The sequence below is a fragment of the Neoarius graeffei genome, chromosome 10, assembly GCF_027579695.1.
Source record: "Neoarius graeffei isolate fNeoGra1 chromosome 10, fNeoGra1.pri, whole genome shotgun sequence".
Taxonomy (NCBI): Eukaryota; Metazoa; Chordata; class Actinopteri; order Siluriformes; family Ariidae; genus Neoarius; species Neoarius graeffei.
This window is the reverse complement of record NC_083578.1, coordinates 69,870,275-69,896,276: the sequence shown is the minus strand read 5'-3', so window position 1 is coordinate 69,896,276 and position 26,002 is coordinate 69,870,275. Positions and strand designations below refer to the sequence as shown.

Sequence of the window (26,002 nt, the reverse complement as noted above, 5' to 3'; positions counted from 1 at the left end):
TAGCTAAACTGCCTTATCTACAAACACAACTAAATCTTGCCTTTAAAATAAAGCAATAACCTTTAATATGGTTTAACTGAGGAAATACATTCTGATGAGCTTCATAGTCACATTTCTATCTGAGACCATTACAGTCAAATTAATTTCCAGAGTAACTCCATTTCTAGGCAGGTCTTACAGTTACCAAAAAGGCAGGGAGGAGTACAATACAAAAGTTTAAATAGACAATCTCATCTCACCTTCATTTTATACAAGTATTTTCTTACTCCATCATACCGAATCACTTTAATGAAGTCGGGCCAGAGGCACTCATCCTGATGTTCCACACTGCGGTCCTAAATAGACAATATTGCTGTATATTTTGTACTATGGTTTTCTCAGGAGAGAAAACTGCAAAATTTATTTCGCTAGAAATATTGGATTATTCTGCTTGCTGCCCCACAATACCATCATATACAGTATAATGTAGGACTTAATATGGTTACATTCTTAAATCTGGATATAAAATATGACTTTCATAAGCTGAGCATTATAATATTGTGCTTTTCATCTCTGAACTATTGTGTGTATTATCACCTATTCCATGCCAGACAGTTTATCCAAAGTCAGATCTTTATTCCTTCATTTCCATCTTTAAGCTTTGTGTGTTTGTTAACCATAAACCTTTAGAAGACTGTCTACAGATATTATATAATCTTGACGCCATATACACAGCTAGTTCATAGTAAAAGCGAGGGCTATAATAGTTCTTGACAAACTTGCAGGTGCAGGTGGATCAGTTGATAATATAACTTAAATCCTGCAGGATTAAAAAAAAAATATCAGAAACAAACTGCATTTTGAGATTTAGCATTTTAAGCCATACAAAAAACTGTTTCCACTTCCATAACACGCATCACACAGCACAAGAAATGCTGACTATTGTTCATAGGTTTGAGCTGGAATTAAGCCTCAAACCTCGGCATTGGCTGCCAGTTGAATTTAGAATTATGTTCAAGATTAATTTACTTGGCGGCACGGTGGTGTAGTAGTTAGCACTGTCGCCTCACAGCAAGAAGGTCCGGGTTCGAGCCCCGTGGCCGGCGAGGGCCTTTCTGTGTGGAGTTTGCATGTTCTCCCCGTGTCTGCGTGGGTTTCCTCCGGGTGCTCCGGTTTCCCCCACAGTCCAAAGACATGCAGGTTAGGTTAACTGGTGACTCTAAATTGACCGTAGGTGTGAATGGTTGTCTGTGTCTATGTGTCAGCCCTGTGATGACCTGGCGACTTGTCCAGGGTGTACCCCGCCTTTCGCCCGTAGTCAGCTGGGATAGGCTCCAGCTCGCCTGCGACCCTGTAGAACAGGATAAAGTGGCTAGAGATAATGAGATGAGATTAATTTACTTACTTTTAAATGTCTGAATGGTCTTGCACCTTCCTGTCAACAAGAGGTCTTGACAGTGTATAGACCTAGAAGAACCTTACGTTCCTCTACTTCTGCTATCCGGCTTGTCCCAGTCTCCTACAGACTGAACAATTATGGTTTTAGGTCTTTTTCTTCACATGCTCCGTTTCTTTGGAATAAATTGCCTGACCATGTGCGCATTTCTGAGAACGTTAATGTTTTCAAAGCCAGACTTAAGACACATCTTTTTAGGCTCGCTTTTAATCTATAGCTGTTTAGTCTTCAGTTCAGCCTTTTAATTAGTTATTGATTAGTTATTGAATTATTATTTACTAGTTTGTGATTGTAAAGCGCTTAGAGCATATTTGTATAGGCACGATATAAATTGTATATTAGTATTAGTATTAGCCTGAGGATCAACAGGCTGGCTGAAGCTTTAAAACAACTACACAGGGAAGGGTGGATTAAAACAAGTAAACAAACAAAAAAAAAACCTAGGAAAAGTAAAGAAAGGTGTAATATGGCAACCCTGTAATATTTTTATTTTAAAAAACACAGGGACATGAGTCTCACTTTTTGAATATAGAAGATATACAGTACAGAGCAGTTCGATGACATCATGTACTGTATCTGAAAACTATAGGCTTTTTTTTTCAGTTAGAAGAAAGGTATGACTTCCATGTTCATGCAAGCCAAGCTAACTAATCTTCAATATCATACATAACTGAAAATGCGACAAGAGTTACTTACGTACAACCCCATTTCCAAAAAAGTTGGAACATTGTGTAACATGCAAGTAAAAAATAGAATGCAATGATCTGCAAATCTTGGAAACCCAATATTTAATTGAAAATAATACAAAGTACAAAGACAACATAACAAATGTTGAAACTGAGAACTTTATATTTTTATATATATATATATATATATATATATATATATATATATATATATATATATATATATATACACTCATTTTGAATTTAATAACAACATGTTTCAAAAAAGTTGGGAGAGGGGGCAACAAAAGTAGGGTGACCAGATTTCCCTAGTCTGAAACCGGGACACTTTTGCGCACGACCATGCTCGTGCACGCACACCTTTTTTTTATGTAAACGTGACACTCAGAGAGGTGCTCTTATCATTTTGTTGAAGCTCACATTTATCAACATCTCACATGAAATAAAACAAACAGGCATTTTGTTATCTAGCAGCATAGTAGTATACAGATCAGTTAAATTATGGTCAGACAACAGGTTTTGTAATGGCTGAGAATAGGCCAGGCTATGTCCATAGGCCAAATTTAAACTGATTTATTTCACCTGTTTGTGAGAACACCAAGGAGAATGCATAAGCACATGTACAGTGGTGCTTAATAGTTTGTGAACCCTTTAGAATTTTCAATATTTCTGCAAAAATATGGCATAAAACATCATCAGATTTTCACACAAGTCCTAAAAGTAGATAAAGAGAACCCAGTTAAACAAATGAGGCAAAAATATTATACTTGGTCATTTATTTATTGAGGAAAATGATCCAATATTACATATCTGTGAGTGGCAAAAGTATGTGAACCTTTGCTTTCAGTATCTGGTGTGACCCCCTTGTGCAGCAATAACTGCAACTAAATGTTTCCGGTGTCTGTTGATCAGTCCTGCACACCGGCTTGGAGGAATTTTAGCCCATTCCTCCATACAGAACAGCTTCAACTCTGGGATGTTGGTGGGTTTCCTCACATGAACTGCTCACTTCAGGTCCTTCCACAAAATTTTGATTGGATTAAGGTCAGGACTTTGACTTGGCCATTCCAAAACATGAACTTTATTCTTCTTTAACCATTCTTTGGTAGAACGACTTGTGTGCTTAGGGTCGTTGTCTTGCTGCATGACCCACCTTCTCTTGAAATTCAGTTCGTGGACAGATGTCCTGACATTTCCTTTAGAATTCCCTGGTATAATTCAGAATTCATTGCTCCATCAATGATGGCAAGCCGTCCTGGCCCAGATGCAGCAAAACAGGCCCAAAACATGATACTACCACCACCATGTTTCACAGATGGGATAAGGTTGTTATGCTGGAATGCAGTGTTTTCCTTTCTCCAAACTTAACGCTTCTCATTTAAACCAAATTGTTCAATTTTGGGCTCAGCCATCCACAAAACATTTTTCCAATAGCCTTCTGGCTTGTCCATGTGATCTTTAGCAAACTGCAGACAAGCAGCAAGTTTTTTTGGAGAGCAGTGGCTTTCTCCTTGCAACCCTGTCATGCACACCATTGTTGTTCAGTGTTCTCCTGATGGTGGACTCATGAACATTAACATTAGCCAATGTGAGAGAGGCCTTCAGTTGCTTAGAAGTTACCCTAGGGTCCTTTGTGACCTCGCCAACTATTACACGCCTTGCTCTTGGAGTGATCTTTGTTGGTCGACCACTCCTGGGGAGGGTAACAATGGTCTTGAATTTCCTCCATTGTACACAATCTGTCTGACTGTGGATTGGTGGAGTCCAAACTTTTTAGAGATGGTTTTGTAACCTTTTCCAGCCTGATGAGCATCAACAACGCTTTTTCTGAGGTCCTCAGAAATCTCCTTTGTTCGTGCCATGATACACTTGCACAAACATGTGTTGTGAAGATCAGATCCCTGTTCTTTTTTTTGATAGATCCCTGTTCTTTAAATAAAACAGGGTGCCCACTCACACCTGATTTGTCATCCAATTGATTGAAAACACTGGACTCTAATTTCACCTTCAAATTAACTGCTAATCCTAGAGGTTCACATACTTTTGCCAGTCACAGATATGTAATATTGGATCATTTTCCTCAATAAATAAATGACCAAGTATCATATTTTTGTCTAATTTGTTTAACTGGGTTCTCTTTATCTACTTTTAGGACTTGTGTGAAAATCTGAGGATGTTTTGGGTCATATTTATGCAGAAATATAGAAAATTCTAAAGGGTTCACAAACTTTCAAGCACCACTGTAGGCTATATCTCTAAAATTGTATGCACTATATCATGAACTTAAAAAGTAGATATGTGACCTCAACATAGCCTAGGTCAGAATCAACCTTACTAACCATTCCCCACAACTGAATGAATAAAGCAAGAAGATGTGTACAAAAGTGAACACTTTAATGGAAGGTGCAACAAGCTGTTCAACACAGCAATGTGGCCAAACTGTCAGAATGGTATGTTAAACAGAAACAAAAAAAAGAGACAAGTGATTTGAGAATATATACTACGAAAGCCGAGAGAGGCCCTTCATATAATCCTTTTTTTTATTCACCTTGTTATCCCGAGATAACGACATAATTAATTCAGGATCTCGAGAAAACAACACAACTAATTTGAGAGCTCGAGAAAACAAAACCGTTATTCCGAGATCTCGAGAAAACAAAACAATTATTTCATGATCTCTAGTAAACAGCTGAGAAATGGTTCATTCAGGTGCGCCAAGAGACTTGTGATATGCTGACTTTGGGGCTATTTCTCATTCTGTATAGACGCAATTTTGGTCATTAGAATGTCTGGAATAATCGATCACCTAATAAGGCAATATTTTGATCAGGGGTTGACACAGGGAGAGATTGCATTAAGTCTTTTAATAAGGGATAATTTCAAAATTAGTTCGCAGCACCTCCGCAGAAGACTGGCCCGGCTTCGTCTCTACCGACGGAGATACAGTGATCCAGCTGAGATCATGAAATAATTGTCTTGTTTTCTCGAGATCTCGAATTAGTTGTGTTGTTTTCTCGAGATCCTGAATTAATTATGTTGTTATCTCGGATAACAAGGTGAATAAAAAAAGATTATATGAAGAGCCTCTCGCGGCTTCCGTAAATATACACTCAAACAAAACAGCAATAAAGGAGGAGAGAGGAGACAGCCCGAGGAAAGCCCCCACAGGAGTGCACAGCATTTGCAACATAGGCTACCCAACTCAGTACAAGAACAAAGCACTTATAGTGTGTGCAGTCGGCTTCGTGCGCATTGTTCTGCACCTCTCGGAGGAAGGGGTAGGTGTCCTGTAAATCTTTGGAAAAGGTACATTTTCTTTTCGGCATAATTGCTGCGGCATTACTGCTGCTAGCTGCTAGATAAAGAACATTCGCGCCAGTTAATGTTTATTTTATTGTTGCATGGCAACACGTTCTGTTGTCTGGAATAATGTGGCTAAATAAACACCCATGCCACAGGGCCAGGGGGCAGTAACCAGGAAAGTTTGCGATTCCTGTCAATTCATCAAAATAGTAAATGCAGACATTTCTCCGATAATGATTCCCACGCTGCTCAGTCGCAAACGTCGCGAGTGGCGAAAACCGGGACATATCCGTGTCCCGACAAACTTTTGCCGGGACTCGAGACACACAAACCCAAATCGGGACTGTCCCGGTAAAACCGGGACGTCTGGTCACCCTAAACAAAAGGCTGGAAAGGTTGTGTAATACTAACAAAAAACACTCGGCGGAACATCTCACAACTAATGAGAAACAGGTTCGTTAGCAACAGGGCAGTAAAAAAAAAGCATCCCAGAGAGGTGGAGTCTCTGAGAAATAAAGATGGGGTGGGGTTTACTATTCTGTGAAAGACTGTGTGGGCAAACAGTGCAACGATTTAAGAATAACGTTTCTCAAGATAAAACTGCAAAGAATTTGGGTATCACATCATCTATGGTACATAATATCATTAAAAGATTTGGAGAATGCAGAGAAATCTCTGTAGACAAGGGTTAAGGCTGAAAACCAATATTGGATGTCTGAGATCTTCGAACACTCAGGCGGCACTGCATTAAAAGCAGACAGGAAATCATTGCAGGAAACAGTAAATCACTACATGGGCTGAGAAGCACTTCTGAAAACCATTGTCTGTGAACACAGTTCATCACTGCATCCACAAATGCAAGTTCAAATTCTACCATGAAAAGAAGAAACCATATATAAACATATGTGATGGGTGGGAGTGGGAGAAGCCTTCAAGCCACGTAATTAGTTACACCTAATCAGGAACACGGGTAGAAACGGAGTTTAGCGAGTCACCTGACGTTCAATTGTCTCATGTGAGGAGGAAGTGCAGGTAGATTAGTTTAGCCTGTAATATGGGCCCACTCTTTGTCTGAAATCTAACAGCACAGCAATGGTGAGAGCACTGTTGGCGTGCAGCGTTTGCTGGCGGTGATATAACGTAGAGCAGGTAAGGAAAACATCTTTTAACACAGTTTATGCTACATTAATCAACATAGAACGCAGGCTTACTTGTTTATCTACTTCGCAGTATTTAAGTAAGTCCGGCTGTTTTCCTGGCTTGTGATAACAGTCCCTAGTAACAACACAGCACCAAAGGTATCAAAACATGTCCATTGCTGCTCATAATGCTTAGTGGAGCTCATTTGTTAATCACAAGCATTTTAACTTGTAATTCCCTGACCCACGCGACGTCTAAGTGAAAAAGGATAGTCTACTGGTATGCGTAGTGGGGATTGTAAGAAGGTAAATTTTATGTCTTAATAAAGTCTAACTATTTGAACAGAAATGGGGAAATGTATGAATGTTACGGTAGTATGAATGTCACGGTAGTGAACATACAATTGTTGTTTTGTAGTTAATCGTGCCAAAGACTGTTCCTGCCTGTATGGTATGACGCCAGCGTAACAGTAACAGGTAGCCTAAGGTTTACATGGGTTTTATGTATATTAACATGTCTAAATGTATTCTGTGAATGTTGTCCTGATGAACAGGTGATTAATTGAAATCTTTTGTTAATTGCAGGAGCCTATTGTAGTCACTGTTTTTCCCATTGTAAAGTTTATTTTAAAAGCTACTGTGGGCCTGTTTAATGCCCTTTAGGGTAGTCTAATCGCCATCAGCATAAGGCCCACTGTGAAATGCCTTGTTATAGTGTGTTGTACGTGTGTGTAAAACCACCTCCACTTTTGTTTAGTTTATTTGTTTATTTTTTTATTCGTATATTTATTCAGAGAGGTTTATTCCCTTTTCCCACTTTTGTCAGCCGGGGTGGGGAAGCACAAGGGGTTGTGAGGGCTTATTCCCAGCTTACGCCATTCGGGCTTGGTGGGGATGCTGGTCATACTAGCTTGTGTGGTGTGGTGCTATTAAGTTTTATGTCAGTGTAGTGGATTCAGACTGACTATAGCACTGAAGTGATATAGTATACTTGTTGTTTGAGTGTGGTGCATATAGTTACTTACTGGTGTAGTACATTTGCTGCTTGAGTGTGGTGTAGTGCTGAGCTGAATATAGTAGTTTAGCAGTGTAGTGTATGATCTTGCTGCGCCCCTGTGGGTTTTCTTCTCCGGCTGGCTTTTTTTGTCTTTTTCCCTCTCGCCCCTTATAGCCTATTGTGTGTGCCCTTGTTAGGGGTGATTCTTTTTGTTTTGGATTTGTGTATTTGAACGATTTGTTTGTTGTTGTTTTTTTATAAGGCAATTCATATTAATAGTGGGGCTTTCACCCGTTGCAGTGTTTTTGATAACATCTTGTCGCTCATTGCTTAACTAAAAAAAGATATCAATCATTAAAGTGTTTTATTTTTGTACACAGCCTCTTGTTTTATTCATTCAGTTGAATAGCCATAGTGGGGGAATAGTGAGTCTTTGTACTCATGGGTTCAATTGATTCTAACCTAGAACAAATGTAAGGTTGTTCAGGTTACACATATATAAACAATATCCAGAAACATTGCCAGGTTCTCTGAGCCTGAGCTCATTTATGATGGACTGAGGGGAAGTATGGTCTGACAAATTGAAATTTGAAATTCTTTTTAGAAATCATGGATGCCACATCCTCTGGGCTAAAGAGAAGAGGGACCATCCGGCACAGGTCAAAAACCAGTGTTTGGTATGATGGTATGGGGGTGTATTAGTGTACACAGCATGGGTAGCTTGCACATCTGGGGAAGATTGCTGAATAATTTATACAGGTTTTGGAGCAACATGCTGCCATCCAGATAAAATCTTTTTCAGGGAAGGCCTTGCTTATTTCAGCAAGACAATGCCAAACTGCATTCTGCATGTATTACAACTGCAAGGCTTTATAGTAAAAGAGTTTGGGTGCTAAACTGGCCGGCCTGCAGTCCAGACCTGTCTCCCACTGAAAACATTTGGCGCATTATAAAATGAAAAATATGACAAAGGAGACCCTGGACTGTTGAACAGCTGAAATCCTATGTCCTGCAAGAATGGGACAACATTTCACTTTCAAAACTACAGCAATTGGTCTCCTCAGGTCCCAAATGTTTAGATTGTTGTTAAAAGAAGAGGAGATACAACAATGGTAAACATGCGCTTGTCCCAACTTTTTTGAAACATGTTGCTGGCAACAAATATTTGCTATGTTGTCTTTTTACCATGTACAATGAAATATAGAGTTTCCATGATTTTCAAATCATCACATTCTGCTTTTAATTTATATTTTACCCAGTGTCTCAACTTTTTTATTAATGGGGTTATAACAGAAACAAAGAGATAATCATTAAGACCAGGTAACATGCATATATTCAATCCACATTCACTGGATATGAGCAATCGTACACTCTGATTGGCTACTCTTCTACGAGGAAATCAGCTCATATACTGTGAGTACAGAAAAACAAAATGGCAGAGCGCATCAAGTCAGATATATCAGTTTGTTATCAAGTATTTAAAAGAAACAGAAATAGCTAAAAGAATATAGGTGTGTCCCCCCCACGCCTGTTCCACACTCCAGCCCAGTCAGTGGCGCTAAACTGCCAAAAACCCTAACGAAGAAGAAGAAAATGACAGACAGTGCTACTGAACCAACCGAGGACGAAATAAAAAATCTACTCACAAACAAAACCTCAAAAAATGCAAAGCAACAAAATATATAATAAAAGTATTCGATGGTAGGAACATATTTTTATTTTTCAAGAATTATAGCATTTTCACATATTGCTACTGTCACTTCACCGGTTTGTTTTCATTCTAAGCGGAAAAGATTGTCAGATGTTTTGTATAAAGTTTTTATTTATTGAATTTGCTAAAAATAAAAATGCTCTGTTTTTTAAAATCCAGTGAACGTGGATAGAATAAAACAGTTATTCCACTCAATCTCGTCATACATGGCTTATAGCCTATTTGGTGCTATGCACCTCGTTGGCTATCAGCTCATATACGACTCAATTTCGTGGAATAACCGTTTTATTTATATATATATATATATATATATATATATATATATATATATATATATATATATATATATAAACTAATACATTTAAATCAGAGTAATTTTTATTTCATTCTTGTGGTATGTTGCACCCAATGATCAGTGACCCCAATATTATGGATAAAATGACACTTACAATTAAAACTATTCAAAAATGTAGTAAATATTGCTCATTTGAAAACTGTGAAAAATTACTCCTGTGGCGTCTTGCCATGTAATTTGATTAAACTAAATAATTAAACTAAACATAATTATTAACGCTAAATAGTGGATTTTGGCTTAGGGATATGATTTGTGATTTGTTTGTATTGTATATGTCTAGAAATTTCTAAACTCTTGTACAATGTTGGTTAATGGTATCATTAACTTGCACAGCAATAATAGTCTTTACACATATGTACAGTATAGCTAAGGATATCAGCCAGTAGAAGTGTCCTGTAACAAACCTAAACACTATGATGCCTGAACAAGAAGTACTATATCTTTATAAGTTGCACCTACTAAAACTTGGTGTAACTTTGTATATGCTCTTACCTGGTGTTTCCCCAGATGGCTTCTGTGGCTTGGCGGTCACGCCAAGATTAACAGCAGACTGTGTGGTACTCAGCCTCCTTGGACGGGTGGTGGTGACCACCGCATGAGTCCTTTGTGGGCTGCGTGTGGTCGTGGTAGTTGTAGTGGTGGTAGTAGTGGTGGTGGTGGCCTTTGTAGTGGCCGGGGTCTTGAGGATAACTTTCAGCTCCTCGTCCGTTCCATCATCTGCCCCAGTGGGCCCCCAGTCGATAAATCCTGCCACTGTAGTGGTCCTTCCTTCCTGTGAATAACTGTCATAACTATCCCACTTTAACTGCCTACGTTGTCGTAACAAGTGCTGCACAATGTCAGCTTTACTCCCCTCCAAAAACTCCAGTGACTCGCCTCCCTCTGAGGCAGGGAAACTGGAGGTGCAGTTCTCACAAAGACGACGTTTGTGTCTCTGTGGCCGTGGTTTGGACCCCAACCCCTCTCTTCCTCCCCCTCCTCCTCGGTAGTCGAGTAATGGTACAGGATGTGAGACACCACGCTGCCAGGTACCCAGAGTCCTCCAGTGCGGACCACTGGGTACATCCCGGGTGAGAAGACGAGGGCGTAGGCGAGACAGTGACCGAGGGAGCAGCCTAAGCCCAGTCCCTACTGGAGCACACATGGAGAGATCCATAGTGAGGTGGACAAGGGTGAAGAGGACCCACATTCTGCATCCCAGGAGTCCCAATGGTCTCAATGCAGCCATGAAACTGGACAGAAGAAGAAAAAGGGCTATGAGTCTAATTGGGGCACCTTGAAAACACTTATCCTATACCCTCCAGCATCACCTTGAAGAGAGTAGATGAGAGACAGGATGTTTTAGAGGTGTATATCATTCCACAGAATCAGAAATAGGCTTGTTATAGTCGTCCTGTATTACTAATGTAGTTTCATAATCATAGTGAAATACTTGGAAGGCTTATCATCCTTGTGCAATGGCACCACTGGTGATGTGCTATTAAGTATGGTATACTTGATTTGAGATATATATGTGGTGGAGGGATAGAACAGCACTACTTCAACAAACAGAATCATTTTAAAAATCCCAAATGGACAGCAGAGCTAAACAACCGGACTAAACTGTCCGAATTAAAACCGGATATCTGGTAACCCTACCAAAAAAAACACAGACTTGAAATAAAATAGCTATAAAATACTTTATAGTGCCAATCATAAAATTACACCATACAGTGAAACTCTTTGTGCACTGAAACTCTGTTAAATAGCTGCAATCACAGTACAAGGTACTGGCACACTTTTCCACCAGACAAATCCCAAAATATCTTAACCTGGTTTGCTCGTCTGTTTTCTTTCTTTTTCTTTTTTTTTTTTAATAAATAGTATGGCATGTTTTGATGGTGTTCATGTTCTCTGTCCATGTCTTTGCCTCAAATTTGTCTAATGCACTTCTGAGGACTGTTTAAACAATTTGATGACGTTTAGCGATAAAACTGCATGGTGTCCTTCAGTTGCTGTGATCATTTTAAAGACCAGGGGTGGGTTTCCCAAAAGCATCGTAACACAAAGATCATCGTTAAATGGTAGAGCGAGCATCACAATGAACACTCTCTCTCCTAGTTAAGATGCTCTTAGCATTAAGAAGCCTTTGGGAAACCCACCCCCAGATCGTTAATTAACCCCAACAGTAAAATTGGAGGTTTGGCACCAGGGCTCAGGGGTGATTTATTTCCAAAGCACTTGCAATATGCACTTACAACTCCTGCCTGTACTGCTGTGACTGTATATGTGCGGAAGCCTGAGTCACTCTGATAGTAGAGGAATTTTACTGATTAGTGGTGTAGCTATGTCATCAAGACTTCTGTAGAATAATCTATCTGTTATACAAACACCATAGAATAATCCGTTTTTTCATCCAAACTAGGAGCTCGATTAGAGCTCGATAGTGCTTATTGCTCTATTTCATGCAACTTCAAAAGTACATGAATAATTTTGTCTGATCTGTATGACCCCCTGCTTCTCAGAAGCTGCTCCTGGAGTTTTCACCCTTGTAATCACCATGGTCTGACAAAGGTGCCCCAGTGTCCTTTTTGCTCAACAGATGCATTTGATGTTCTAGCCATCTGCCACACCAAGATGATGCTCACTTAATCAAGAAACTCATCCAGTGCTCCAACCCCTGCAGAAAACCCCCTGCAGTTTGACCTTTATGATTATCAGGGGCTGACAAAGGTTTTGTTGCCCCTTTGTCTGACAGACACTTTTCAAGTCTTTGCCATCAACATCATCAAAGGGCCGTCTTGCTCTGGCATATCAGTCATAAAGCAGACACAGCAAGAACTTTGGTTTAGAGTAAATTCTTCATTCATATATGTTGAATTTCTTGAATTTTGCAGATTTATAACACCCTACATCTTGCACTACATTGTCTGTCAGGTAATTACATTCCTCCATCCATCAATTATCTGTAACTGCTTATCCTGTGCAGGGTCGCGGGCAAGTTGGATCCTATCCCAGCTGACTATGGGCGAGAGGCGGGGTACACCCTGGACAAGTCGCCAAATCATTGCAGGGCTGACACATAGTGACAAACAAACATTCACACTCATATTCACACCTACAGTCAATTTAGAACCATCAATTAACCTGACCTGCATGTCTTTGGACCGTAGGGGAAACCGGAGCACCCGGAAGAAACCCATGCAGACACGGGGAGAACATATAAACTCCACACAGAAAGACCCCCATCGGCCACTGGGCTCAAACCCAGAACCTTCTTGCTGTGAGGCAATAGTGCTAACCACTACACCACCGTAATTACATACAGTAAATTTTTAATGTCCAAGCCTGAACTACCAAGGAGTTGTCACATTTTGTGTGAAACTGATGAACACACCATGCCTCAATTTCATGAGCCACGTGTTATGAACATACTTTAATTTGTCTCTAACGAATAATCCATTTCGAGGTGTGAATTAGAATGGCATCCAGGACATGTCTCTAGAGCTTTCCAGTAGCTGAAAACAAGAAGAGCCAGGGAAACGGATGCTCCCTGTTATTCAACAGTCTAAATCTTTTGCTCATCATATTATTAAAATTATTATTACATATTTATTAGGTCAGGTAGCGGCTACCGGTGGTCTCATAGAATTCTACTGTAGTGGCTGTGGACGGCCCCAAGTTTTAAAGAACGATCTGCTATAGTATAACAATAATTCATGAAATAATATTGTGCTTGTAGATATATGAAAACAATACAATTCTGACAAAAGAAACTGGCTGTGTTGCCATTGACATTTCTGAAGTACACCAGAAATGTCCACCATGTGCACCAGTGATGACAGTCCACCATGTTTGGATGACACTATCATGTTGATGTAAGAAATCCATCCATCCATCCATCCATCCATCCATCCGTAACCGCTTATCCTGTGCAGGGTTATGGGCAAGCTGGAGCCTATCCCAGCTGACTATGGGTGAGAGGCGGGGTACACCCTGGACAAGTCACCAGGTTATCACAGGGTTGACACATAGAGACAAACAACCATTCACACTCACATTCACACCTATGGTCAATTTAGAGCCACCAATTAACCTAACCTGCATGTCTTTGGACTGTGGAGGAAACCAGAGCACCCAGAGGAAACCCACGCAGACACAGGGAGAACATGCAAACTCCACACAGAAAGACCCCTGTCGGCCACTGGGCTTGAACCCAGGACCTTCTTGCTGTGAGGCAACAGTGCTAACCACTACACCACCCGATGTAAGAAATGTCAAAATTAAAAAATAAATTAAAATAAAAAAAGCTTAAGAGAAATATTAGCATCCTCCTATTTGTTATGATTAGCTCACTTGATAGTATCTTCACATGGCTGTCACTAAGAAGTGTTGGTTGGTTTAGCGCTAACTAGCACTAGCATAATCGCTCACTAAACTGATCAGATTGAGACAAATAACATTACATGTATCATAAAAAAATGAACATAAGCCCATGCGACGTTTAAACACAAAGATATCTAACATTTTGTCCGTGGTATTGGTTGTATGTTCACCATAGCCTCAGTCAACTGTGAAAATGAATCACTTTGTTTCATTCTCTCTCTCTCTCTCTCTCTCTCTCTCATATTAAACTAATCAATTTCCCTGCTAAGGTTCAAACAATTTTACATTAAATACTTAACAGATGCTTACTTCACCCCAATTACAAGCAACATAAACAGCATATATGGTTAATATGTGCCCTTTACCTTTGTTAGATTACATTTATTTAAAAAAAAGTGCTACTCGTTTTTGCTTGTTTTTTAATCAAATGTAATTTTACAAAAAGAAAATCAATTACAGTCAAGATATGAGTGGAAAAAAAGATGTTTATCTTCAAATTTACAAATGAAGCAAGGTTTTTCATAACAACTGATTTTTATTTCTTTGAATTTCATTAGAAATTTAACCCATTCAGTTCAGTTTAGACAACACAAGCTGAACACATACAGTAACCATTGTCAGTCTATACAACACATCATCCCCATGCTCATCTTCATTTTGGGACTGGCTGATGCTCCATCTCATCCTCTTCTTCAAAGTCACTGTCAGACTCTGAATTTTCAGAAATGTGATCCTCACGTTCTGAAACGTCTTCCTCTACATCATCAAACGCTTCTCTCTCTTCCAAAATCATTTGCAAGTCCGTCTGAGCAGAGAATCTTTTGGCCATCTTGATCAGTTGTGATAAGGAGCCGCATTGGAAAAGCTATATTTATTGTGTCCCGCCCCCAATTTATGGGACCTTCTGTCTTGGTTCCCGCAAGACAGAGGGTAAAATGTGTAGGAATGTGAGAGCAGACAGGTGTCAGTGCTTGAACGGCAGGGGCAGAAACACAAAACACACACACACACACACACACTAACAGCAGGCCCAGACAGGAGGAGGACAGAGTGAAGGTACACACTTTTATTAGCCCCAGGTCCAGTGGACCCGAACATCCTGTATGTAATATAAATGTGTAGGGGGGGTGTACAGTGTGTGGTCATCGAAAATATGTTCTGATATATGTTCTTCACAGAAAATGAGCCAAGGCCAATGAGTCTGAGTTTGGAAAAATAATTAATCCTATCATTGTTCCTTTGAAAAAAATTAAAACAGGTCCCACAGACCCGAACACCATACAAGGGATATACAGTGCTCAGTGTAAATGAGTGCACCCCCTTTGAAAAGTAACATTTTAAACAATATCTCAATGAACACAACCAATTTCCAAAATGCTGACAAGACAAAGTTTAATATAAAATCTGTTTAACTTATAACGTGAAAGTAAGATTAATAATATAAACTTAGATTACACATTTTTCAGTTTTACTCAAATTAGGGTGGTGCAAAAATGAGTACACCCCACAACAAAAACTACTACATCTAGTGCTTTGTATGGCCTCCATGATTTTTAATGACAGCACCAAGTCTTCTAGGCATGGAATGAACAAGTTGGCGACATTTTGCAACGTCAATCTTTTTCCATTCTTCAACAATGACCTCTTTTAGTGACTGGATGCTGGATGGAGAGTGATGCTCAAATTGTCTCTTCAGAATTCCCCAAAGAAAATACAGTAATTTCTTTACACCACAAAGGTGAAGGCTACAAGAAGATCAGCAAAGTTTTACTTATCAGTCAGAATACTGTAGCAAAAGTGGTACAAAAATTTAAGAAAGATGGAACTGCAACCATCTCACAGACGTGTCCAGGTCGTCCACGGAAGGTAACACCTCGACAGGAGCGTCTTCTGATGAGAAGAGTTGAAGAAAATCGGCATGCAAGTTCACTGCAGTTATCTAAAGAAGTAGAAAGCCAAACTGGGGCGACTATTTCCCGTGACACAATACGGCATACACTGCAGAGGAATGGCATGCATGGATGCCGTCCACGAAAGAAGCTTCTCCTAAAGCCCAGGCACAAAAAAGCCAGCCTAGAGTTTGCCAGGGCCCATGCTGACAAAGATGAAGACTACTGGGACTCTATACTCTGGAGTGATGAAACCAAGATAAATGTTTTTGGAACCGATGGCTTCAAAACCATATGGCGTTGCAAAGGTGAGGAATACAAAGAAAAATGCATGGTGCCTACAGTGAAACATGGTGGTGGCAGTGTCCTTATGTGGGGCTGCATGAGTGCTGCTGGTGTCAGGGAGCTGCATTTCATTGATGGCATCATGAATTCACAGATGTATTGCTCTATACTGAAAGAGAAGATGCTACCATCACTCCGTGCCCTTGGTCGTCATGCACTTTTCCAACATGACTAAACACACATCTAAGGCCACTGTTGGATTTCTGAAGAAGAACAGGGTGAAAGTGATTCAGTGGCCAAGTATGTCTCCTGATCTGAACCCAAGTTGAGCATCACTCTCCATCCAGCATCCAGTCACTAAAAGAGGTCATTGTTGAAGAAGGGAAAAAGATTGATGTTGCAAAATGTCGCCAACTTGTTCATTCCATCCCTAGAAGACTTGGTGCTGTCATTAAAAATCATGGAGGCCATACAAAGTACTAGATGTAGTAGTTTTTGTTGTGGGGTGTACTCATTTTTGCACCACCCTAATTTGAGTAAAACTGAAAAAATGTGTAATCTAAGTTATATTATTAACCTTACTTTCACGTTATAAGTTAAACAGATGTTATTAAACTTTGTCTTGTCAACATTTTGGAAATTGGTTGTGTTCATTGAGATATTGTTTAAAATGTTACTTTTCAAAGGGGGTGTACTCATTTACGCTGAGCACTACGGTATATATCACATTTAGCTTTCAAATTTCCAAGTGAGAATTTGAGATTAGAAAAATACTTTTAAATGCAAGGTGAGAGTTTTCGATTCAACATGCAGCTCATGACAACAATCACAATGACAGAAGAAAGCTTAAAGAGAAATGGACAGTGCAAGTCAAAGTCCCTCCCATGTCAGGACTTGATCTTCCCAGGCAGCCTCCTGTCCCAGTACTAACTGGGCACTTAGAGCATTTAGCTGCACCGATCTTCATTTCTATAGCCCTCGGCCTCTCACTTACTACTTAGCTAGGGTCACAGTGTGGGGGGGTGTCCTCTGGTAACCGCGAGAGTTTGACTCCCTGCTCACATCTGTATTGCAGTGTGCCTCACCTCACCAGATGGCAGTAGGTACCATTTTGATAATGGACTTTGGTATGACCCGACTGCGAGTCAAACTCGTGATTTCCGTCAAGAGGCGGACATGCTAATCACTAGGCCAAGCTACGGTGAACAGTGCAAGACCGTGTATTTAATATTTCTATACTGCTGCACAGTGACAAACATGTCCCAGTATAATTAACATTAAATTGTTTTAACCATCGACATGGAAACCTGTCAGGCAGTGATGCTTAGGCTCTGACTTGCCATCTACTGGATGTCGTTTTTAATCTCCCAGATGCATATGAGGTATGCAGGTGAGTTGTGAATATTGATGCAAGCACTAACAAATAAACCAATATAATAGTATACGGAAAGTCACTTGCATGACTGAAAATTATAGTTATAACAGAAACCTTAAATGAATGCACATAATGGCATGAATCCTGGAAATGGAAAGGAGGTTAGTAATTTTAAAAAGAGGTTTGTATTATTTTTTATTATCTTTTTATAGGAGCAGAATCTTTCTTCCCTCAGCGTGAACCCTGAATATTCTGTCTATCATTTGCCTTTCCTGTCCATACTGTATATATTCATCCTCATGTATCCTTGATAATTTAATACTTACTATTTTTTTCTATTATTAAACTTGGTGTATGTGTTACTTTTCTGTTTCTCTCTTGTCAAAGAAGCTTTAGTTTTAGCAAACAGACACTTCATTTAAAAACGTTTATTTGGAATCACTGGACTTTTCAAAACCAAACAAGATGTTTCAGTGTTCAAATAAACACCATCTATCCGTCCATCTACAGTATCTCTCTATCTATCTATTGTCAACGCCTTATAGGCCATGAATGCAGAAAAGTACATAGAGATTTTGGAACAACGTGCTGCCTTCAAGACGACAACTTCTCCAGGGATATTTGAACAAGACAATGCAAAACCACATTCTGCACATTTTACAAAGGCATAGCTGCAGAAGAAGAGGGTGTCTGTCCCCGATAGAGAATGTGTGGAGAATTTTGCATTACATTAATGTAATTTAGCAGATGCTTTTATCCAGAGCAATGTACAACATACCCAGAACAGCCTGGGGAGCAGTTGGGGGTTAGGTGCCTTGCTCAAGGGCACTTCAGCCATTCCTGCTGGTCCAGGGAATCAAACCATCAAATTTTGGTCTCAAAGCTGCTTCTCTAACCATTAGGCCATGGCTTCCCCTAATTTCGAAATGAAAAATATGACGACAACAACAACCTGTTGTATACCTTAATCTCTGTTTGCATGAAGAATGGGACAAAATAACATCTGAAGCACTTCATCACTTGGTGTCTTCAGTCCATCAACATCTTTTAAGTGTTGTGAAATGTGTTGCAAGAATCAAAATTCAAATCAGTGTTTATTTTGAAAACGCAATAAAATTCATGACGTAAAACACTTAATAATGTGCCATTGCATTACAATACAGGTCAAAAATTGTTTCCAAATCATTGTTTTCTGTTTTAATTTAAATTTCAACATACCATCCCAACTTTTTTTGATTTAGGGTTGCATCTATCTATGCCACTATATTCACACACCTACTCATTAAAAAAAGTAGCTCTGAGATTTAAGGTGAGTGAAGTGGGCCATGACCCTAAGTTGCCTGCTTGTCTGAGAGCTGGTACGGTACATCATTATGGAGAAAATGTGATTCCCTTTCAGTTCAGTCTGTAAGAACGGCTCCATAACCTGCTTCACTCTCTGTTTCAATATATCACTTATTGATTTATCCTAAACCTGGTAATTATTGTTGGGATGCATGCAGTACTTTACATAAGACATGTTTGCATGTGGGCAGCATGGTAGTGTAATGGTTAGCGCTGTCGCCTCACAGCAAGAAGGTCCAGGTTCGAGCCCTGTGGCTGGCGAGGGCCTTTCTGTGCGGAGTTTGCATGTTCTCCCCGTATCCGCGTGGGTTTCCTCCGGGTGCTCCGGTTTCCCCCACAGTCCAAAGACATGCAGGTTAGGTTAACTGGTGACTCTAAATTGACCGTAGGTGTGAATGTGAGTGCGAATGGTTGTTTGTCTCTATGTGTCAGCCCTGTGATGACCTGGCGACTTTTCCAGGGTGTACCCCGCCTTTCGCCCGTAGTCAGCTGGGATAGGCTCCAGCTTGCCTGCGACCCTTTAGAACAGGATAAAGCGGCTAGAGATAATGAGATGAGATGTTTGCATGTGAACATTGAAGTGTTGTATGTAGATCAGTAACATTTAAAAACAGTCTGTCATCTGTTTGTTATTAATAAGATGAACCGAGTAGAGACAGCAATCAATGCACACAAACTGCTGCCTGGGAGTGTGATTTCTAATTTGAGGGTGTTTGCTTAATAAAATTCAGAATAGAGTATAAATACCACGTTTGTCAAATGCCAGCTCAAGTCTGGGCTGTTTTATTTTTAATGTTTTTCTCCTTCAGACTTAGATTTGAATAGTGATCCACAGAAAGTAGCACATCTAAAAACGTGCTAATGTGTACTAGCTGCATATATTGCAGGAAACCATTTCATATAAATGTATTACTCAGAAAGACAATATAATATATGCAGTATTACCAACAATTTATGAATAAAGGAGGCTTTTTTTTTAAAGAGTGCACAATTTGTTATGTTTTAATAATGACCATGATCAAGAAGTTGAAATGTTTTAGAAGTGGATAAAGCAAGTCAGGTCCCGCACAGTATATACCTTAGGTCAGGGGTTTTCAAAGTGTGGGAGAGTCACCCCCCCCCCCCCCCCCCCCCCCCCGAGAGCAAATAAACAACAGCGCCCCCTTTACAATTTTTGTTGTTGCTATACTTAATGTTCCATTCGTATTTTTAAAAAATGGTTGTTGTACACATTTTTCTTTTTCTCTTTTTCACATTTTAAACATCTGTGCTTTTTAAAACATCTTGTTTTACACATTTTAAACATCTCATAGCATCGTTAGCTAGCACCTTTTGGCAGACAACACACTGTGGCAGTGGAGCATCTTCAGATCCAGTCCATGAAAATCCAAACTTTAAATAATCGTGGTCATACTTCCTTCTTTTTTCAGTCCCCCCAGGATTCCGCGGGCCTTTTTTGTGATTGTTGCGGGCTAAAATGTCTGATGTTGCGGGGGTTTTCCAAAAAATTGCGATGAAAGTTGCGGTGTTTTTTAGGCTTTTGTTGCGATTACATTGCGGGAGGAAGTGAAAGTTGTGAGAAATTGTTGCGATTTTCTCTTTTTGTGATTAAAATTGAGTGATATGTTAAATATTAAGTTATTACTGAAAAACTATTGATTAAAAAAACAAAGACACTGAGAAATGGTCCTATAAACAACTTTACCAATATAAAAGATTACCAGGACTACAAAAATGCAGAAAAATAGGCTTTACTTATCCAAATGCACCTGTTGGTTCAAAAGTTAAAGTGCATAGAACCTCACAGCACAACATGAAGTTACCTTAAAATATAATATAAATGCCTCAGCTTTCATGTAAGAAAAAAAAAACTATTAATACTAGTACTGTGTGCAGGCAGTCTCTCCTGAAGACTAAATTAAACAATAATTATAAACTAATAAAATAAATGGCTCAGGCTTCATAGAAGAAAAAAAAAAAATTTGAACAGAATCTCACAGTATGATGCTGAAGCTGCCTAAACAATGGAAAATAAAATACCATTTTGGCAAAAATGTTGGCATCCATTAATTTCTTGTATTAAGTAAAAAAAAATAATGTAAAGTGCACACAGTCCTTCACTGTAAACATAACACACTTTCAGTAACAGAATTTAAGCCTATATAAACACTGACTCGCACATCATGCAATGTTGCCAGATACTGCTGACGTTTTCCAGTCCAAAATATGTTCAAAACCCGCCAAAATGCACTTGAAACCATCCAATCTGGCAACACTGTGCGTAGTTTGTCGACGTCACCTCAAGACGATGCCAACGATTGGTCAAATTTGCAGGAAAGTTGCGGTGATTGGATATAATTGCAACACCGCCCTGAATTCGCGGGGATTGGTTGAATTTGCGTTGAAGTTGCAAATCGCAACATCCTGGAGGCTCTGTTTTTTTGCTTGGCCCAGACTCTGTCTCCTCACTCACTGTAGCTTTAGGTACTAAAAATCGATCCATTTTGTCTCTGGTAAAGGCTAGCTGAAGTTCGCTAAATGTCCGCAGTAGTAACTTATTCTGGTTTATTTTTCCTCACGTTGTGCCCCCCCCGAAGAACTCTGGCACCCCCCGGGGGGCACGCCCACACTTTGAAAAGCCCTGCCTTAGGTGTTAAATAATGCAGCATCATTTCAATCTGCTCATCTGTCCTGCTGGAATAGACATAGAGTAGGTATGCACTAGAACTTCTTTTAATAGTGCTCCAGCTCTGTGTCCTATAAAATTATCTACAACAAATTAATTAAATGCCACTAGTTGTGCTAGCAGAAGTGACACCTGAAACCTCATTATAAGCAAAAAAAGCAGAACTGACTTAAAGTAATTTAGCATCATGGCACGGTTATGTATGAATTGTATGGGGTGTTGCACATAAAAAAGAAGCCTGAATTAATGATTGCACGTGTTAAATGCATTAACTCAAGTGAGAAGATAGCCATAGGAAATCTTCTACTTGACCATTTAAAATAGAACATGAACCAAAACATGACATTAACACAGAAAGAGGATAAGAAAATAAAGCAAGATAAATCATGATAAATTAAAGAAACGTTCTAAACAGCAACTGATGGCCATTAATATGGCGGCACGGTGGTGTAGTGGTTAGCGCTGTCACCTCACAGCAAGAAGGTTCTGGGTTCGAGCCCAGTGGCCGACGGGGGCCTTTCTGTCTGGAGTTTGCACGTTCTCCCCGTGTCCATGTGGGTTTCTTCTGGGTGCTCCGGTTTCCCCGACAGTCCAAAGACATGCAGGTTAGGTTAACTGGTGACTCTAAATTGACCGTAGGTGTGAGTGTGAATGGTTGTTTGTCTCTATGTGTCAGCCCTGCAATGATCTGTTGACTTGTACAGGGTGTACCCCGCCTCTCGCCCATAGTCAGCTGGGATAGGCTCCAGCTTGTCCGCGACCCTACACAGGATAAGCGGTTACAGATAATGGATGGATGGCCATTAATGGATGAATGTGTTTCTGCAATAAACACATTTCAAAGGGATACAAGAACAAATCACAAGGTCACGCAAATCACAGTACCCATGTACAACACCAGGTTGACCTGGTCTCTCATTCATAAGGTGTGTGTGTACATGTGTGTGTGCGCATGTGCACAGGTGACATCTTTAGGTTACAACCACAGAGCAAAAACACACACGCGAACAGCTAAACACATTAAATAAACAGAATAAATGTTTCTCAGCCAAGTACCAGGAGCTGGAACATAATTATGGAAGAACTGATACTAAGCAATAAGGCACATCTGTAGTATATTTGCTCAAACATCTTTTAAAACAGGGCGGCATGGTGGTGTAGTGGTTAGCGCTGTCGCCTCACAGCAAGAAGGTCCTGGGTTCAAGCCCCGGGGCCGGCGAGGGCCTTTCTGTGTGGAGTTTGCATGTTCTCCCCGTGTCCGCGTGGGTTTCCTCCGGGTGCTCCGGTTTCCCCCACAGTCCAAAGACATGCAGGTTAGGTTAACTGGTGACTCTAAATTGACCGTAGGTGTGAATGTGAGTGTGAATGGTTGTCTGTGTCTATGTGTCAGCCCTGTGATAACCTGGCGACTTGTCCAGGGTGTACCCCGCCTTTCGCCCGTAGTCAGCTGGGATAGGCTCCAGCTTGCCCGCGACCCTGTAGAACAGGATAAAGCAGCTAGAGATAATGAGATGAGATGAGATCTTTTAAAACAAATTATATTTGCATGAGTAGTTTTGAACTGGAGTATGTTTTTCCTCTTATTCGAGTAAATGTATTGATTTCACCCATATGAAACTGCCTAATATGAAACTAAGGAGAAGAGCATATACTGATGAAAGAATCAGCCAAAATATGAGAATTAATAGAATTAAAAATAATTTGATAGAAATATGCTTCCTTTGTACTTGACAGGTGAAATCTATAACTCTGTTTCCAGCTAGGCATGGTGGTTATATCAATACCAGACTGAACTTGACTATAAATACATGACATTTTTCAACATAGTGCATTTTATTCTATCCACATTCACTGGATATGAGCAATTGCATGCTCTGATTGGCTACTCTACGACTAGGATATCAGCTCATATACCATGAGTAGAGAAAAACAAAATGGCAGAGCACATCAAGTCAGATATATAACTTTGTTATCAATTATTTAAAAGAAACAGAAATAGCTAAAAGAATATAGTTGGGTTTTTGTTGTTGTTGTTTTTTTGTTTTTTTCCCCCCAATATCTTCTGTTTAGAACTCCAGTCCAGTCGGTGGCAGTAATGCACCTTTAAGTTGGTTTGCCAACCACCAAAAAATCCTAAAGAAGAATAAGAAAATGGTGGAGTGTGTTACTGAGCCAACCAAGGATGAAATAAAAACTCGACTCGAACCCCCCCCCCCCCCCCCCCAAAAAAAAGCAACAAAACATGGAATAAAAGTATTTGATGGTTAGAACATATCTTCTTTTATTTTTCAAGAATTATTATTATAGCATTTTTCACAAATTGCCACTGTCATTTTGCCGGTTTGTTTACATTCTAAGTGAAAATGATTTTGTCGGACATTTTGTATCAAGTTTTGATTTATCGAATTTGCAAAAAATTAAAATAAAAATGCTCTGTTTCTCAAAATCCAGTGAATGTGGCTAGAATAAAACAGTTATTCCACTCAATCTCGTAGTACATGGTTTATAGCCAACTCGGTGCTATGTGCCTCATCAGCTATCAGCTCATGTACGACTCGATTTCATGGAATAACTGTTAAATATTTTACAACAAATGACTCTGTCCTTATAAAACATTTGATTCTCATTTCTGAAACTCTACATCCCAGATCTATTCATGGTTACTCATCTTTCTATTACATAATAAAGATCAAGCTCCTATACAAGACACTTACAAACACCCACAATAGAAAAACCATCACTTTAAAATTAGAGCATTATCTCACGGACTGCATTCTGCCCTCAGAGACAATGCTATTATGCTCTGATTGGAAATTTTACTACCAACATTTTTCTCCATCCTGCCCTACTGGGAGAGATTTCCTCGTGCATCAAGACTACTAGGATACCTTTTCTATTTATATCGTGTGTTACTGGAGACACTACAGTTTACAGATTATTGCTTGCACTATATTTTGCACGAGTCTCACACTGTTGTGTATTTGCACTTTATGTTGTCCTTGGACTGTGCTACTGTATTATGAAATGATAAGCAAGTTATAAGCAGTTGTGTAATGGCAGTAACAATAACACCGTTATAGCGTACAGTGGATCAGATTAGAAACCTTCCGTAGTTGTGATTGTGATGAAGTCTAGATGAGACCATGTGGGTTACTGTGTCCAGTGGGAGACTAGAATTCTGGAATTATGGGTAGACACATGTGAAGTGACCTGCAGGTCTCATATCATTGAACTTGTGAATCACAAAGGACAACAAGTCTAACATGTGTGTTTGTTTTCTGTATGATGACAGCCCACGGGGAAGATCTCTGACAGCAAACACTGATAAGATGTGAATACATGCTGCGAGAAAAGCATGCTCATATCTTCACACACACACACACACATTCCATGTCACTGGATTATATACAGTATATGTAAAGGACAAGAGATACATACATTTATCTAACTATCTATACATACAGTGTAAAATTCTACACATGATATTAACATCTTAAATCTAAACGTAACCATTATCTCACTACCCACAAAGAAATGGTTTTAAACATTCAGTTTTTATAAGTATATATTATATGTCTTAAAGGTGTAATTCAATGCCACTATCTGTAGCTGTTTATTGCGCCAAACATTCACATCTTTCAAAGTAAAAGTCCCTCCTGTGCCAGGACCTGGTCTTCTCAGGCAGTCTCCCGTCCAAGTACTAACCGGGCCCTTAAGGCGCATTGGCTGATCTCTTCAGGGTTTCCCATACATAGACCATTGTGTGGCGTAGCGCCACACAATGGATTCCTATCACCACACAATCAGACTCGCAATTTTGAAAAAAAAAATTCCGTTGCGTATCATTCCGTTCATTCATAGTGCTCTTTCTTCTCGTTCACGCGCGCGCGCACACACCCACACACAGAGACAGAAAGAGAGGGAGAAACGGAGAGGCATGTACACAGGCCTGCCGTTGCACATATACCCGGACTGCAAGTAGGCCTCTTAGGCTAATTAAAAATAACGCAGCCTTCCCGATTCGCCTTCCGACCCCTTATTTTAAAAGGTAGCCTACATCGTGCTCGTGATGAGCTTTATCATAGCCTTCTTGGCTTACATGAAACGGACATCCCTGAGTCAGGCTATAAACCAATTTTGATGCATACAGTAGCAGCTTGACGCGAGGAACCGGCCTTATTGCATTATCCCGTTTATCCCGCTTCAGCATTCATGCAAGTTATTAATAATGGCTTGACATTCACAATAAATAAGGATTTCCCACTAGCCTAAATAAAATGTTGTTATACTCGCGGGGATGCCTAGTTGATGCTATCTGAAGCATAAAATCTGAATATTTTAAGAAACATCTTTATTAGCTTTATTGGCGAAGTAGAATTGCGAGCGGGATTTCTCAGCTATGAATAGGGTAAGCACATAGAAATTCAGTATT

General features: G+C 39.8%; 1 protein-coding gene across 1 annotated transcript in view; it reads right to left on the bottom strand.

The window, feature by feature from the left end:
- Positions 1-26,002, bottom strand: part of ajap1 (adherens junctions associated protein 1) — a 164,888-nt gene that overhangs the window by 84,879 nt on the left and 54,007 nt on the right. The window contains exon 2 of the mRNA XM_060930872.1: positions 10,119-10,858. Coding sequence (XP_060786855.1) covers positions 10,119-10,858 — 740 coding nt within the window. The remainder of the gene's footprint in view (positions 1-10,118; positions 10,859-26,002) is intronic.